At 50.8% G+C, this 15,194-nt stretch overlaps 5 protein-coding genes across 5 annotated transcripts; 1 reads left to right on the top strand and 4 right to left on the bottom strand.

Moving 5' to 3' along the window:
- Nucleotides 1-909: 909 nt before the first annotated feature.
- Nucleotides 910-1,923, top strand: PG994_014518 (uncharacterized protein; the record flags this gene model as incomplete). The annotated part of the gene is made up of 2 exons (XM_066865927.1): nt 910-1,550; nt 1,674-1,923. 2 exons carry the CDS (start codon nt 910-912, stop codon nt 1,921-1,923), a joined length of 891 nt encoding a protein of 296 aa, XP_066709056.1.
- Nucleotides 1,924-3,072: 1,149 nt separating this feature from the next.
- PG994_014517 (uncharacterized protein) lies at nt 3,073-4,552 on the bottom strand (the record flags this gene model as incomplete). The annotated part of the gene is given in 2 exon segments (XM_066865926.1): nt 3,073-3,386; nt 3,400-4,552. 2 exon segments carry the CDS (start codon nt 4,550-4,552, stop codon nt 3,073-3,075), a joined length of 1,467 nt encoding a protein of 488 aa, XP_066709055.1.
- A 1,469-nt stretch (nt 4,553-6,021) lies between these two features.
- PG994_014516 (uncharacterized protein) lies at nt 6,022-7,099 on the bottom strand (the record flags this gene model as incomplete). The annotated part of the gene is made up of 2 exons (XM_066865925.1): nt 6,022-6,286; nt 6,432-7,099. 2 exons carry the CDS (start codon nt 7,097-7,099, stop codon nt 6,022-6,024), a joined length of 933 nt encoding a protein of 310 aa, XP_066709054.1.
- A 2,521-nt stretch (nt 7,100-9,620) lies between these two features.
- On the bottom strand, nt 9,621-10,742 carry PG994_014515 (uncharacterized protein; the record flags this gene model as incomplete). Its single annotated transcript, XM_066865924.1, has 2 exons — nt 9,621-9,635; nt 9,714-10,742. 2 exons carry the CDS (start codon nt 10,740-10,742, stop codon nt 9,621-9,623), a joined length of 1,044 nt encoding a protein of 347 aa, XP_066709053.1.
- A 334-nt stretch (nt 10,743-11,076) lies between these two features.
- On the bottom strand, nt 11,077-15,005 carry PG994_014514 (subtilisin-like protein; the record flags this gene model as incomplete). Its single annotated transcript, XM_066865923.1, has 5 exons — nt 11,077-11,262; nt 11,443-11,666; nt 11,732-12,428; nt 12,512-12,832; nt 14,787-15,005. 5 exons carry the CDS (start codon nt 15,003-15,005, stop codon nt 11,077-11,079), a joined length of 1,647 nt encoding a protein of 548 aa, XP_066709052.1.
- Nucleotides 15,006-15,194: the final 189 nt, after the last annotated feature.

Below are 15,194 nucleotides of genomic sequence, written 5' to 3'. Positions count from 1 at the left end.
TCCCGTTTCACGAAGCAAAAGTATGGCCCTTAAAGACAAGCGTCGTTGAGATGTCCACGCAGTTGCTCGTTGGGGCGAGCGTCATTTTTCTACTTGCTGCTTGCATTTACCAATTGGCTTAGGGGGCGCATTCCTTACAACAGCAGAAAACAGGTTCAGGCGGCAGCACACGACGCCAGCGACCTTTCCGTGATCGATTTGACTTTGCATGTGGATCTGATCCCCACGGAAACGTCTTCTAAAGAGTTAGAAAGCGATCTGAAGTCTATTATTATTGCTGGGAGCCCAGATTTGCAGGGCCAGCTCGACGGCTTGGTCGTGCGCTCTATTATTGCGCCGAGAGACTGCACCTGAATCTGCGCTACTGTAACGTTAATTCCTGAGGGGCAGCTGCTGGCTCGCCTCCAACACGCCAGTACAGCGTTTCCGTACCGATACGACTGCGCATTCTACGGTGTCACACCGCTCGACGACGATGCAGGCGGCGCTCACTGCGAGTATGCACTAATCCTGCACATGAAGCGTCCTCCTTCCAGCTGATCATCGGATACTGCAGTGTGATCGCAGTGCCTGGCCTATTGTCTGTAGGCGGTTAAATGATTCAAAGGAAATGCGTCTAGGAAGGGCCTGCATTGGTGCGACTGCGGTCTGAGTCAGGTAGAGGGGGCCGGAATAGGTGCCCGGGGTTGTCGTGTCGTATTATACGACTCATATAGCATAGCGCAAGGGGAGACAATATATTTGCCGGAACCATCCATCTGTTTCATAACGCAGCTACCGCCCTTAAGTAGTGATCTATCGCCACATTACCAAACAGGCCCTTTCATCACCAACCTATACTCACATAGTTCTACTTTCGACCTTGGGCATATTTCTGTTCGTGCAATAATAATTTCTAGTTCCTTCATCATGTCTATATCAACTCACCTCTCACCAGTGGTCCTGCTTGCCGGCTTGGCTCGCGCGGCCGCTCTCCCAGCCTGTATCCTCAGCTTTGACGGGCGCGTGCCTCAGAACGCCACATCCAAGACCTTTGTCTCGAAGCAAAGCCCCTTCAACCCCGGCTACGTCCTGGGCCCCAACGTGACCTGGGACGAAATCATCGAGTTCCCCCCAATCCCGCCGTCGCGCTTCGACCGCCAAGCGGGAACCAAGCCCGTCGGCCTGAGCCTCTCGGACAAGTCCGTCTTCCTCTCGGGCTCCGAGGGCCGGGAGACGGCGCTCCGGCGCGCGGAGCTGCTGGTCAACAACAACGACCCGACCGTCACGGGCCACAAGACCTGGCACATGTCGGTGCGCACCGACCCGGCGCGCCCGCTCAACTACACGCACGAGTATCAATTCGCCTTCCACGAGGCGCAGGACTTCCAGGCCGACTTCTGGAGCATCAAGGCCGGCGCCCCGCTCGGTGCCCCCGTCGACACCCCGCCGCGCAAGACGTTCCGCGTCGAGGGCTACAAGTGGGACGTCCCGACCAAGCTGTTCTTCGAGACGCCGCTTACCGACGACGTGTGGCACAATTTCGGCATCGACTTGAACTTTGATGAAAAGTAAGCAATAACCAACTCTCCAATGCGTGCTCCGGTTGCTCCCTATCGGAAGGCCCGCAGTCTTGCTTTCCTCTCTATATGTGTGTGTGTGTGTATTTTGACATAGCTAACCCCTTTTTGCAGCATGATATCAGTCCTCTACAGCACCAACGACCAGCCCCTGAAGGTGGTGATGCCGCCAACCTTTAACAATATATCGGGCAAGGCACCAACGACACTGGGCGAAACGCACTTTGGGCTCCAGAAGCGACCGCTAGGGGCCAACATTGAGAATTTCCTGTTCAATGGCACGCAGGAGGAGGGTATCGACGAGGCCCTGTTCTTGGGCGGCATCTTCCAAGACGACTCGACCAACGGTTGTATCACATTGTAGGGTGTCATGCGGTTCCGACTGGGAATAGATAGATGGTTTTCGCCCTCGCCCTCGCCATTAGGACCAACGCGCGCATGGTCGAGGTATTTGCGGCTGCTTCGGCGTACGCGATTTTGACTTGTGATAATTACCCCCCATTTTCTTTCGATAGCTTACGTGGAGGTGGTGTGGTATGGTGGTCCAAAAATGACAAGAGCTTAAGGGACAAATGGGGATGATCCGATTTGGTATACGAGAGAAGGGTACGGACGGGCAGTAAGGAGTATAGTATCGAGGATTGTTAAAATTTCTCACCTGAAAAGCTACGCTGCCATCAACGTGGTATTTCTCACGAACACAGTTGTCGAGATCGTAGGCGAACCGTCCGCTAGGAGAGATATCGCGACGGAATAGTGTCTAGCCAAGTAATTGATTGACGATGTATGATTGCTCCAGACTAAGCCCTTAGGGCTAGCTTAATCTTTTACACGTATTCAACGGTACTTCTTCCCGACCATCAACTTCCTCGTTCGAAGCCAGCGCCAGCGCCAGCGCTAGCAGCTCGCCCAGATCATCCCATGCGCTGCTAAGGTATCCGCCTACCCCCCAACACCAGAACCAGATCGGGTATGCCAGGTATGCGACGACAAGAGAGGAATGCAGCAGCAGTACCACAAAGACATAGATCAGCGTACCGTTCCCAGAAGACTGGAAGCCGTAACCCCACCCAAACCGCTCAACTTCGAACGTTATTTCAAGCCGGGGCTGGTAGCTCTTCACAAGTGTAGTGTTAAAAGTACCATTTTCCCTAAAGTCCTGCATAGCTTTCAACAGGTTGAGTGTGGTCATATTGGCGGTGTTGTTTGAACGTAACACGACATCGTGCGTGATGTTCCGATACCCCACAGAGTCCATGTTATGGGTGAAAGCGAGAGATAGCATCATTGATATGGGATCGCATATCGTTGGGGTGGCGGATTGCGGGCTTTTGTGGTGTATATCAAAATCGCAGCAGTTTATAGTTGATCCATTCATCTTCATCACCGTATCGGGGGGATCCCATAACGCCTCGGTGAACACTGAAAGAAAGTTGGTGTAGTATTCTGACGTATTAGCAGTATGGAATTGGTAACCGTACGCCAGTAAGGGCTTATGAAAGCCCACGCCAGCCTACTCCGGCTCTATGCGCACCACGGATTGAGGAGATCCGGGCCTGCCTAGTCTTTTGAGGGCCGTGGTCTCGATAAAGCTGTTCTCGACGCGGAGGTTCATCGTAGGATCCATGGTGACCTCTGGACGACGCCAATACGACGAAATGGTGCATGGCATTACGACGCCGTGGTACATGCCTGGTAGTTTGAAAACAATGCCAATAGAGGCACGCTTGTGGAGGCGACGATCATCCTGCGGCACAGGGACCCAGGTGTACCGCATATCGAACAACTTGCGGTCGACATTCCAAATATTTTGAGGTATCGGCCACGCTTGATCGCGGACAGCTGATGTGGTAGGCTCGTTGAGCCAAGACGTAGGGGAAAATAGCGTTGCGTTGTTGGCCCTGGCGGATTCGAAGTCCCTTGGCCACAGGTGCTAACACAGGGCTTTCGGGAGATATGCGGAGGCGCTGCCGCTCTGGTTCAGCGGCCCTCATCCCCTTCAGGCTGACCAAGGACCAAAGTTGATCCATCAGATCGACCACGAAGAAGGGTAATGAAGTGCCAACTGCGACCCCGCTCGTGTTCGCGTTGGGCAGCAGTGTTGTGGCTGTAAACGCATTTGCCGTGATATACCTCGTCTGTCCGGCCAATCGTAGTACCTTATTAGTGTTCACTCCGGTCCCAGTAAAACTATTGGCCCATGAGAATATTGCCTCCCAGTCAGCACCGGGGCAGTCGATGACATTCCAGTTTGCCGAGCGACACAGGTTGAAATTGTATTCATTGTCAAACGTAAATCGATCGAGGACAGTGGGGTAAAAGGTCCGAATCGTTTCTTCGGCAGTCATGTTTTCGCGTCCTATGTGGTACGTGGAGGTTTGGGCTCTGATGTTGCGAAAGGGATCTCCCATTGTGTACCAGTCAAGATTCGGGATGAGCGCGATGGCTGAAGCGGGGCCGAGTGCATTTGCGAAGACAGTAGCGAACAAAAGGCCAAGGGCGAATATGGCAAATCGCCACTTTCTCAGCCGAAAAGATCCAAGTAATGGCGACCACAGTGCCTTGTGTACGATGTAGCTGCCCGGCGATTGGTAGCCACCCACCAATAACCCAAATGGCACCCCAGCCGAGCCCACCAGCAGTCGTCGACTGATGTGCAAGGCAATGCCATAGAGGGAGGCGACCATGATGAGCTCGTGCAGCTTCGCCAGTATCTGCAGTAGATTACCTTCCTCTTTCTGTCCCAAATTGAGCATGTACCACCTGTAGTCCCAGGCACCGTCGTCTGCCCGGTAGACGCTGCGGAGACTGAGTTGGAGTATTGCTCCGGTGATCAATGCCGAGGCAATATGGCCGGTGAGATGGAGGCAGAATTTGAGGCTGACGTGTCTTCTCAGGGCGACCATTGGTTGTTCCAGACGCCGTAGGTGCTTGCTGTTGTCCATGTTGTTGACGGCGCTCGGGAGGTTGAGTAGGGGGGTGTTAGCTTCCATGGTACTGGGCCTATCTCAATAAAAATATTTCGCTAGGTGTAGAGAGGCACGAAGAAAGTGGTGCAGTAGATTAACCTGATTCCTCTAACATATATTTATATACAGTCAATTTCAGCTGCCTCGGTCACAGCCTGATCATAGTCTTGCCCCCCTTCGCTCGTGCAGAAGTTGGGGGCCACAATCAGGGTGCCTGAACGATCAGCTCTCGGAAAGATGGGAGCGGGCGGTCAACATCTTTAGGCCAATGTCAGCTGGGCTGGGCTTTCGTAGCACAGCCGGGCGTTTTCGTGAGGGCGTGGTGGCTGGTTCGGGTTTCAGCGACGCCAATGGAATAGCGGCTAGATGCGCTTGTATGACTTCGAGTGCTGACAGCCACTGGTAGCAAGGATAAAACGTAAAAATAACAGGAGCATGCGAGAAAAGCGCGACAGCCCTCGCCCGCATCGAGCTGCAAACTCACCATACATGTATGGAATGATGCCAGTGGAGTCCAGATGAGGCTGAACGCTCCCGTCGTATTATTACCTAAACCTGCTTCCGACTTCCCGACCCGCGCCAGTGTCTCTCGCCGAGGAGGTGGGCTTTCCTTCACACCCTCAACTTGCCAGCCTGTCTCGAAAGTGCCGCCCTTGGTCCAGACTGGAAATTTCCCCTTGGCTCTTTGAAAGACCCGAGGGAAAAGCACTTTACCCGCCTGTTCACCCCGCCCCTGACAGTGATGTGCCCGAGGAAAGCAGGATGAAGAGGGGCGAGAGGAACTTAGGAAGGTCGGGATCGGACCGACTTTTGTCCCACCGTCGCTAACATGGTCATGCCCCGCCCCAATCTCAGTTATTAATAATCTTGGTGAGCTAAAGTGGGTGGAAACACAGGAAACAAGGGTTTCCCACCCTCGACAGCTGTCCGTCCGCTTCCCCTGGCGCCCCGGCCCCCGCTGTCAAAAGGCGGTCCGATATAATGACACCACCAACCCCTGGTCTGTACTGTCAGATCCGCATGCAGCACCAGCCTGGCAGCCATAGGACTCCGTGCCGGGACTGAGCCAAGCCGCCAATGTCAGATGATGAACTAGTTACATAACACAAGATAAATGTTGTCGCTACTTATTCGAAAATGATTTCTCCTCCTCCTTTTCCATAAACCTTTGCAGTTCCGCCCTGCGTTGCTCCTCGAGTTGCAGCTACCATGCCCAGTTAGCAGAACCGGAGGCCGCCATCCACTTCAAGCCTGATGATTTATTGGTTAACAGCCTCGCTATCAACTATGTTTTCAAAGTCGGAGGTCAGCTCCCGAGAACGCAACGCTCCGGTACAGACATCAGGTTGGGGACCGCCTGGTGGTATTGCAATGCGAGAGGTTCACGACCTGGTAAAGGGTGGCTGACAGGGTTGCTGCCTGCTTGTGATTCCTCAGTTCCTAGGTCATCTCATCGGGTTTCTGACGCCGCTGCCAGTCAGCGAGAGCCCCCTTCATCTCGTCATCATCCAGAAAGCCCAGCCACGCCAGACTCTATGGCTTCCATCAGCCTGGCTGGGGAGGTCGTTGGGTATATCCGAGGCAACAGAAGCATCTGACCTGAGGATACTCAGACTGGCTTCCAGGAAGCTGCGCTTGAACACCAACCATAGCCGCTGGTCTTCCGGGTGGGCCCGTGCCGGGCGTGGGTAATAGAGATCGTTCCGGTAGAAGGCCTTCTGGGCGAGGGCTATGCCTGCTTCGTACATGGACAGGGGCCTGCACCGATCAAAGTCGAGGACCCAAAGGGCGTGGCGGCCAAGGGAATCAGATTCGAAGCATGCCGTATGACGTGTCCCTTCGTCTTGGGTTTGATCTGGACATTCGGGTTGTTGTGATGGTGGCGGTGGTGCAAAGAACGAACTCAACATCGTCGGCGTCGATGCGTGCGCACCAGTGCATGAAGGCCAGCGCCTTGGCCATGGCAGCCGCGTACTGCTCCTTCATGTCGGCGGTGATTCCCAGGTCGTCCATTTGGTCGATTGATACGACGTGGTTTTGCAAACTGAAGGACTGAAACTTGGATTGACGGCCAGCGTTTCCTGGATCACGGCGACGACCCAAATAGGGCCTGATGAGGCAGTCGACGGACCTGGGGTCGGCTTTGATCTGGTCGAGGAAGCTAGGCGGGCAATACTTGTCGCATAGCAGATCCCTGGTCATCTTGCTCAGGGGTGGGATTCGTTGCGACACCAAGATGTTGCATGACTGCTGCTGTTCCAGAGGGAACCTCTGCAGAAACAGGCGTGTATGTTCTCCGGGTCGGAAAAAGCCGTGACACTGGGGTATCCGAAAGGCGGTGCGAATGCTTTCCGGACAGCGTGGTAGAGCGTGGATGACGGAAAGGTGAACTTGATAGTCATTCAGCAATGAGCGGCCTTTGGCGCCATCTTCTCGCTTTAACACAGTAGATGTGGCCTTGTCATCATTGTAGTTGTTGGTGGACCAGACGCTACCGCAAGCACCTGCGCCGATACAATGGAGCTGCTTGTCTTGTAATGTCGTTTTCGCCATTATGTTCATGGCGGACATGGTGAAAAAAGTGATTGGAGATTGTTGTTGGTTCGATCAATAATGGATAGGAGCTTTCGTGATAGTTAAGGAATAGATCTGGCTGAAAATGTTTCTCGGGCCTCTGGTCTTGAAATATTCCACTGGTGGGTTGGCTGTCTGAAAGTTTGTCCCTGTTCCAGCACCAAATGCTGTGCTCCTTAGACCCAGGAAAACGATAAACCTTTACACCTAGCTGATCCCACTAGCAAAGCGTATGTAAGTATTTACAGGAGCTTGTAGATATGAAGTGTTCCGGGATGCTCATGAGTTTCGCTGCAATGCTTTCAATGCAGCCAAGACAGGAGATTATGAATTAGGGAAGCTGGCCGAAAGGGACTAATGCTGCCAGGGGAGTGCTACTTGCACTCAAGCCTGAGATGTAATTGCTCTTTCACTCAACAGTGTGTTGCCCTGCCCTTTACTCAATTGATCGTCGGTCTACCTTCTGAGGTTTTGATATTTATATGAATTCTGTGGAAGAGGGCATACGGTCAGCAATGACTTAGTTGTAAAATGTACCTGCTTGCTAGCAAGCCCCTCAGGCAGTATAGGGTTGAGCGCACGCCGGTGTTACCCCAATGAATGCAAGTGATATTTCTGAATTACAGCTGCTATTATTAGCAGGTACGTTACCACTGCCCTCACAAAACATATTATTTTGGTATTAAGTAAGGTAAACTGTGGAAGCAACGGCTGCCTTGGGGAGCTTCTGTTTTGACCCGAGGCAGTTCCAAAATTACCAAACACCAACACTGGTCCAGGACCTTATTGGACCTGATCTTTTGGTTCAAAGCTCTGGTAAACGCAGAAGTACCCGACATGGCTAGGTGCGAATGTCAAGATGACTCTTGAACTAACAAAAGCTGCAAACGAAGGACGGCGCACGGAGATGAAGAGAAGAAGGTTCATAGTCGGGGGATATGGCAGCGTGTTGCGTTTTATTTCAGCTGAGCGGGCCCGAGTGCAAGTGCTGGTGTTATCTCCGTTCTTTTATCTCCGAAGCACCGAGGATTAAAGGGGCTCCGCTGTTAGGATATCTGATTGCTCACGATCTACATCGTTTTCGTCAGCTTGAGACAAGTGTGACTCGGTTTAATTCCAGAAGGAGAATCTTGTCAGTCTATATTGCTAGCGAGCTTACAACCTCCTATTGAGACATTACAGAATTACCCAGTCGACAGATTGTGCTGGTGGCATCTGCGCTTCATATACCGTGACCCGTCCAATGTTCAAAAGATATCTACGGCCTAGTACCGTCATAGACGGGCTCTGTAGAATGACACCTTGTCCACGATAGCCGTCTTTATAAAGAGGGACAGTATACACAACACCTCCTGGGCAATTTCGCGTAATGTTCCGCACAGATTTTCGGTATGCTTCACCTGGCGCTCGCCGTTCACCGCGTATCGAAGAATGGCTTCAGCCGTGAAAGCCTTGTTATCGCAGCTAGAAGCCCAAATACCCGCTGAATGCACTCTAATGCTCCCGTCAGCACGGATCTTCCAGGAACAGATAGACGGGTGATCGATCACTTCGAGGGCTACCCAACCTGATGTATCATTCCTCGAATTACCAACTGCAGGCGTGTTGCCAGGCTTATCATTGAACGGCATCATACTCCCGATCGATTTCCTCTTGAATAAGTCTTGTTTGTGAAGACGGCCCCTTTCATACCACGCACCGTCAAATAGTAGCGACTGAAATCTCCCGAAAGTTGCTTGCACGAACTTCAACTGGTACTTTCCCAACACAGTGCGATGTCGATCGAATATTCCGAGATGTCGCCGGGGTGTGGAAAGAGGGTTAAACCAGTCCGTAACGCCAATTGCAGACATGATTGCTGCTGATCGGTCGCCGCTACACTGTCTGTTGCCAGAAACTACGAATGTCTTTGCGGGTGAGCGACCGGCAAAGATGATGTCGATCTGGGTCCATGATATGAGCCTTATGAGATGTGATACTCCGAGCGGAAGCTGTGTGTGATCAAGGTCAGAATAGATCTCTCCCCTGGACCTCATAGTGGAGAGGTACTCTTCAGGATCGGCCATCGACACGTCAGTCGGGGCCTTGCCACCGATCATGGATCCGGCGAGATCGATGAAGGCCGCCAGCGAAGAAAGGCTTATGGGGCAACCTTGATCGTCCTCCAAGCGGACCCAAGCTCTCGAGTACAGCTCAATACCAGGACAAAGCAAAGCCTCCTGGAAAGTCCACAACGAAGAGAACCAAGAAATGGGAGTAGCCAACTCTCTTCCGCTGGAAGGGCCTAAAGTTTCCCACCCAGGTGGAAGAGACATCAATTCCGCGGGAACGTTTGCTGCCTGCCATGCCTGCCTCAATCTCTCTGTGTGGTCGGTGGCGGTGGTTGCTGATAGGAAATTTGAGCTGAGCCATCGAACGGCTCCATTAACTCCTGTCCAGCCCTCCACATCATGGAGCCATGCAATGCAAGCGGTGCAACCGTGGAATATAGCAGATTGGCGGGATATTTCCATGTCTCTTAGCCGTTCTGAGCCTATCTGGGTATGCAGAAAAGGTCAAACCAAATGTACCGAGCAGTAAGATTCGATAGTTGCGTAGGAAGGTCTCGTACATTGTAGAGGCTGTTTTCAGGGACGGGCCATGGAACGCCGTCCACGCCCACGAAAGAGGGTAACCTCCAACGGCCCCATGTGTGGCTGATACAGACGTATTCGGGCTTGAAGTCGAGTTCGGCGACCCGCACTGTCCGAAGACCCTCATTGTCCCATAAGTAGTGTGGGAGCCCGCGAGAAGCAATGCTGTCATGCCATGTACCCTCGTTGAGTGTGACAATAGGATAGTCTCCGTCAGGCGGCTCTGGGCACCCAAATGTCGATAAAGCTACCCTCTGAGACACCGCATAGCGCGAAGCACGCCACCGAAGGAGTTGCAACCCCCATAGGAAGTTGTAGCTCATCTGTGGTTCCCAACTGGAAGGGCTGAATTCGGACACAAAGAGCTCAAATGCGAAGGAGTGATACAACGAGAAGTTCTTTCTGGGGCTCTTTTTCAAGGATCGCATGGGCTCAGTCGCGACGGTGTCGACTCTTTCATACATATAGTCCTGGGCAGCCTTGGTCAGGGTTTTGAAATTGTACTTGGCGTGCCACCAGTCCTCCAGGACCTTGAACGACGACCTTTGAGCACTGGACAGAGACTCCTTGAAAGATGGTACGTTATAGTTGGTGACAAATCGTTCCCAGTTATCCAAAGTTGCCCGCCAGGTGTAAAGTCGGTCTCCATTTGCTTGCCCGATTTCGCGTCCCATATGTACCCAAAGCGGACATACTCTCCAAAATCTAACCTGCATCGGATAGAATGTCTCGCGGCGATTTCGGCTCTGCTCTTCTCGCACGTCGTGCATCTGATCGCTCCAAGGCATGGGGTGTGGCATGTAAAGTTGAAGGCGCCGCTCCTCCAAGATGTCGTAAGCCTGCCAGTAATCATCCCAAACTTTATCGTACTCCTGTGTGTACCAATAATGAACATGTGCGCGCTCCCTTGTGCCGCTGTCGGCCCATTCATGGTACGCTGAGATGAAGTCTGGCTCAGCCGATGAGACCCGTTCCACGGCTCGAGCACATAAGCTGTATTCAGGCATGACCTGGAAGCGCCGGAATAATCTTAACTAGAATAAACTGAGATATTTCTTGGTATACTGCTAAAAGAAAAGAAAACATCTCAAAGCTGCTGGTTAAGGGATGATAATTGTGATTGTTCTTATGTCATTGCAGAATAAGCACATGGTGAGAAAATTTGCTTGGTACACACTGTGGGAGCTACTCAACCAGCTGGTAGTGAGTCAGCGCGTGCATGACCAATCAAGCACTACCAAGGTAAGCAGGATGGTCGCACAGATGACGCAAGTGTCCATAGCCTGAATCATCACCGCTTCCATCTAACCGCCAATAACCGTGCCCTGCCCCGCCATTGGCTCACGGCAACCCCAGAAACAAATCCAGCATCCTGGGAAAGTTCGGCGTCCGCAGCCCCGTAACGTGATCCCAGCCCGGCGCCACCGCGAACCCCGCCGTGCCGCAGCCGGGGTTGGCGCCGCGGATGACGTTGTTCAGCACGTCCGGGTGCGCGTACAGGGCCGGGTTGAGGAAGCCCACGGGCCCCTTGCCCCGTCTCAGTCGGCGCCGTAGGGGGGCCGGTGGGCTGTTAGGTAGTGGGACACGACGTCGGCTTGGTAGGAGGGGATGGGGAAGACCTGCAAGTTAACGGATATGGGTGTCAACTAATCATGTACCGATGTACTGATGGATTGAGGTTAGAGGCAACGGAAAGTCAGAACTTACATTGCTAAAGCCTCCTCCACTTCTGATCCTTGTCTCGCACGCCACTTCGGGCTGCACTTTGTTGGCGAGGTCCTGGAGGATGTTTGTCCCAGTGAGGACCTGCGTCGCCCCAACCGCGGTTATATAGGGGCAGGTCCCGGGAAACGATGGGTTAAAGTGCCCCGAGGTGCCGTTGATTTGCGTCCCATTGGTACCAACGCATATGCCACCGTTTCCGGCGACGCCTGCAGAGTAAGTATTATTATTTGTGCGCCTTCCAACGTAAATTTAGGCATATAAGCTTTCTTACCATAATCGCCCGAGGAGTAGAGCACCGTCACGCCATGCAAGCCCAGCTTCATATACTCGTAGCACTGGCGCATCTGGTAGACCGGAGTGAGCTCGGCCTCGTTGTAGCCGTACGAGGTGGATATGACGTTGGTGGCCTTGGAGGTGCCGCAGTCCGCCGGGCCCTTGTAGCCACCGGGCGCTGGGTCGGGGTAGACGCCGTCCTGGACCGGGTCGTCGCCGCCCTCGTAGGTGCAGTACGAGCCGTCCAGCGCGTCGAGGAAGTTGTTGAACGACCCGCCACCCAACATGTCGCCGACTTGGTACAGCATCACCGTCTGCGGGTAGACCAGCGCCATGGCGTATTCGAGGTCCAGAGCCGACTCCACGAACAAGTTCGGGTCCGTCAGGTTCTGCTGGATGGTGCCGCCGTCGATCGAGTCGAGGATGGGGCGGTCGCCGACCTCCTTCTTGGAAAGGTTGGCGAAGAAGAGGTCCAGGTCCGCAGGGTGGTAGGACTGCGGCGTGTACTCGACAATGCCGCAGGAGTTGCCGGGTTGCGCCGGGGTTCCTGGCGGCAGATGATAGAGGGCACGGAGGCAGTCCGGCACGATCTGCGTGTCGCAATCTTCAAGCTTCTTGATGATTTTGGACATGCCAGTCTGCGGGCCCAGCTTGGCAAGGGTGCCGGTATTTTGCCCAATATCTTCGCGGCACCGCTGTACGGGCCTGAAAGCTTGCGAGCTCCCAGCTGCTGGCTCTTTCGCAGCTCGTCGCCGCTGCCTCTTCGGCCCGGCTTGACTTTGGCGTCGAAGTGCAGGGTGGGCATGATGAAGTCGATATGCTCAGCGCTCAAGTACGCAGGCACGCTGTACGAGCCCGACGCGACGTGGAGGTGGCCCGATGAGTGCTCATAGACATGGTAGTCGGTCTGGATGAGGGACTCGACCTCGGCCACGGTCGCGTTGACGCTGATCCACGACCTGCTCTCCGAGACGCCAATGCGGCGCGGGTCGATGCCCGACTCCGCCAGCCACGCGCGGACTGAGTCGACAACCTCCTGGCTGGGCGCGAACATGTCCGCTATCTGGCGCGGGGTCCAGTGCTGGGCATAATCCCCGCTCTTAGGGTGGGATAAGCACCCTAACCACTTAGCCGTCCTACCACATAAGTAGCCACCTAAACTTAATACTAAACCATATCGTAACCTGAATTTATTTTATTAATAACTATTTAAAAAGAAATCGGAAAATTATAACTTTAACGGATTTTAATTTTAATATTGCTAGTAATATTAAAATCGCTTTTTAAATTTAAGTTAATAATTTAAATTACTTTATCTTTTTTCGATTTATTCTAAGGGTTATATTATTAGCTTATTACTTTATCCCTAACTATTATTATATCTTATATTATAATAAAAGTACGATTAAAGTCTTTAATTACTCGACGAGGCTTAAGTTTATATATTTTATTTAATTTAGTTTATATATAATTCTTCTCTTATTTTAATTTAATTAATTAAGCGTTTAAAGTATTAAGCCCTTTTTTAAGCTTACGAAATAATAGCCTTTTATAAGTATTATTAAATTAAATATCTTTATTATATATTAAAGCTTTAATTTAACGTATGTACTGAGAGTTAATAAGTATAAGCGCTTTTTAAATAAGTGTTTATTAATCGTTAAGTTATTTAAGGCTTAAAGGGACCACTTTTTAACCGCGGCCCTGCTCGTATTTACGTAACCGAGAGTTTAAGGGTTTAGAAATGTCCCGTGGGTAGATTCCGGTGGCTCGCTATCCGCTAGCTATTATTTTAAGTTTAAAAGCTAATTCCCGGGCCCGGTGCTCCGCTTAAATAAAGTTAACCTTATTTATATTTATATTAAATATTAATTAATAGCGAAGAGTGAAATATTTTTTAATTTTTTATTTTAATATTAAAAAAAGACTTAGATTTAAAAGTTATAGTATATAAAAAAAATATATAAATAAATATAATAATTAAATTTTATTATTTATATATTCCGTTATATAGTAGTTTTATACGTAATTATTATAGCCGTTTAAAATAAATAGCCGCTATTACTCCGGGTCCTCCGGTTTTATTCGTAATAAATAAATATTTTATAATTATATTATAATTAATTCGTTATTAATTTATCCTTTAAGTAAATAAATAAATAAATAGTTTTAAAGATTTATCCGTAGGTCGTAAAAATTGTCGCCGCGGTTTAAAAATTATTATTATTATACGTTAACGCTTTTAAAAATAATTAAAAAGGGTAAAATAATATTATTTATATTTAAAAACTTTATAACGGTCGCCTACTCGCGATAAATAGTATTTTAAATAAAAAACCTAATTAATTCGGCCGGACTAATTATATAATAACTATTATTTAAGCTTATAATATTATTAATTTTATTTATATTATAAATAAATCGAGCGAGAATATCCTTAATAAAATCCTGCCTTAAAATAAAGAAACAAAGCTAGATATTCTCTTTAAATATATAATAAACGCGTCGGAAATTTATCGTCGTGGTTAATATAGTTTTTAGCTTAGGGTGACGGGCGATAAATCTCTTTACCTAGTGGATTCTAAGGGGCAGGACGCGCTGGTCTGTTTTGAATAGCCGGGCGACGAACAGCCGGAACACGTTATGCTTAGGGGCAAGGCCTAGCTACTCTTATCGGATAGCCCAGGTTTTAAGATATTCCTCCTGGGCGGAAGAGAGGGTCCTGGCGGACTCCTTGGACTCGGTCCGGGTCGGTCTGCCCCTGATTCTGTCCCGCAAGGTGGCTCGGGGTACCTTAAGTCTTTTAGAGGCTGCACGTTCCGACTCGCCAGCTTGTACGGCCAAAATGGCACGTTAAATAGCGGCTTCGGGGGTTAGGATGGGCATGGCTAGAAAGCACGAGAAGTGACGATTTTAGCAGTATCCTCTAATTGCTGATGAGGGGGTTGGATGCTGACTTATATGCGAAAAGGGAGTTAAGGGGCTTCGCTTATCGGTAGTCAATTTGGGTGGCTGCTTATGTTGTAGGACGGCTAAGTGGTTAGGGTGCTTACCTGGTCCAACAGCTCGTCGGCGCGGTCAAGGTTGCGTTGCTTTAGGCCGATGCGCAGAGGGAGTACGGCGCGACCGTCAACTTTTTCGCGCTTGGCCCATACTACGGGCAGTTGGTGACGCTTCTCGTGAGTTACGTGGTCTGTGGCGCGTCTCGAGGTAGGGGATGCCGCAGTCAAGGCGGCAAGGACCAACAACCCCTCGATCAGGAGAAACTGCATGTTGGAGCTCGGGATACTAAGGATGACTTCTCAAGTCAAGCAACAGCTTACATTATTGAGCATGGCTCTTTTATATGAAGATCTCTTATCAGCCAGTCAGCCTGCATCTCAGCAGAGCTGAAGCGAACACACCAGTCCCAAGCCTCATCATTTCTCCAAACAAACAAATATCGGTCTGTTTGTGTTGAT

Source organism: Apiospora phragmitis, assembly GCF_038363925.1.
Source record: "Apiospora phragmitis strain CBS 135458 chromosome Unknown utg000013l:1.0-2965645.0:1.0-2969333.0, whole genome shotgun sequence".
Taxonomy (NCBI): Eukaryota; Fungi; Ascomycota; class Sordariomycetes; order Amphisphaeriales; family Apiosporaceae; genus Apiospora; species Apiospora phragmitis.
The sequence above is the reverse complement of the archived record's forward strand: the minus strand, read 5'-3'. Positions and strand labels throughout refer to the sequence as shown.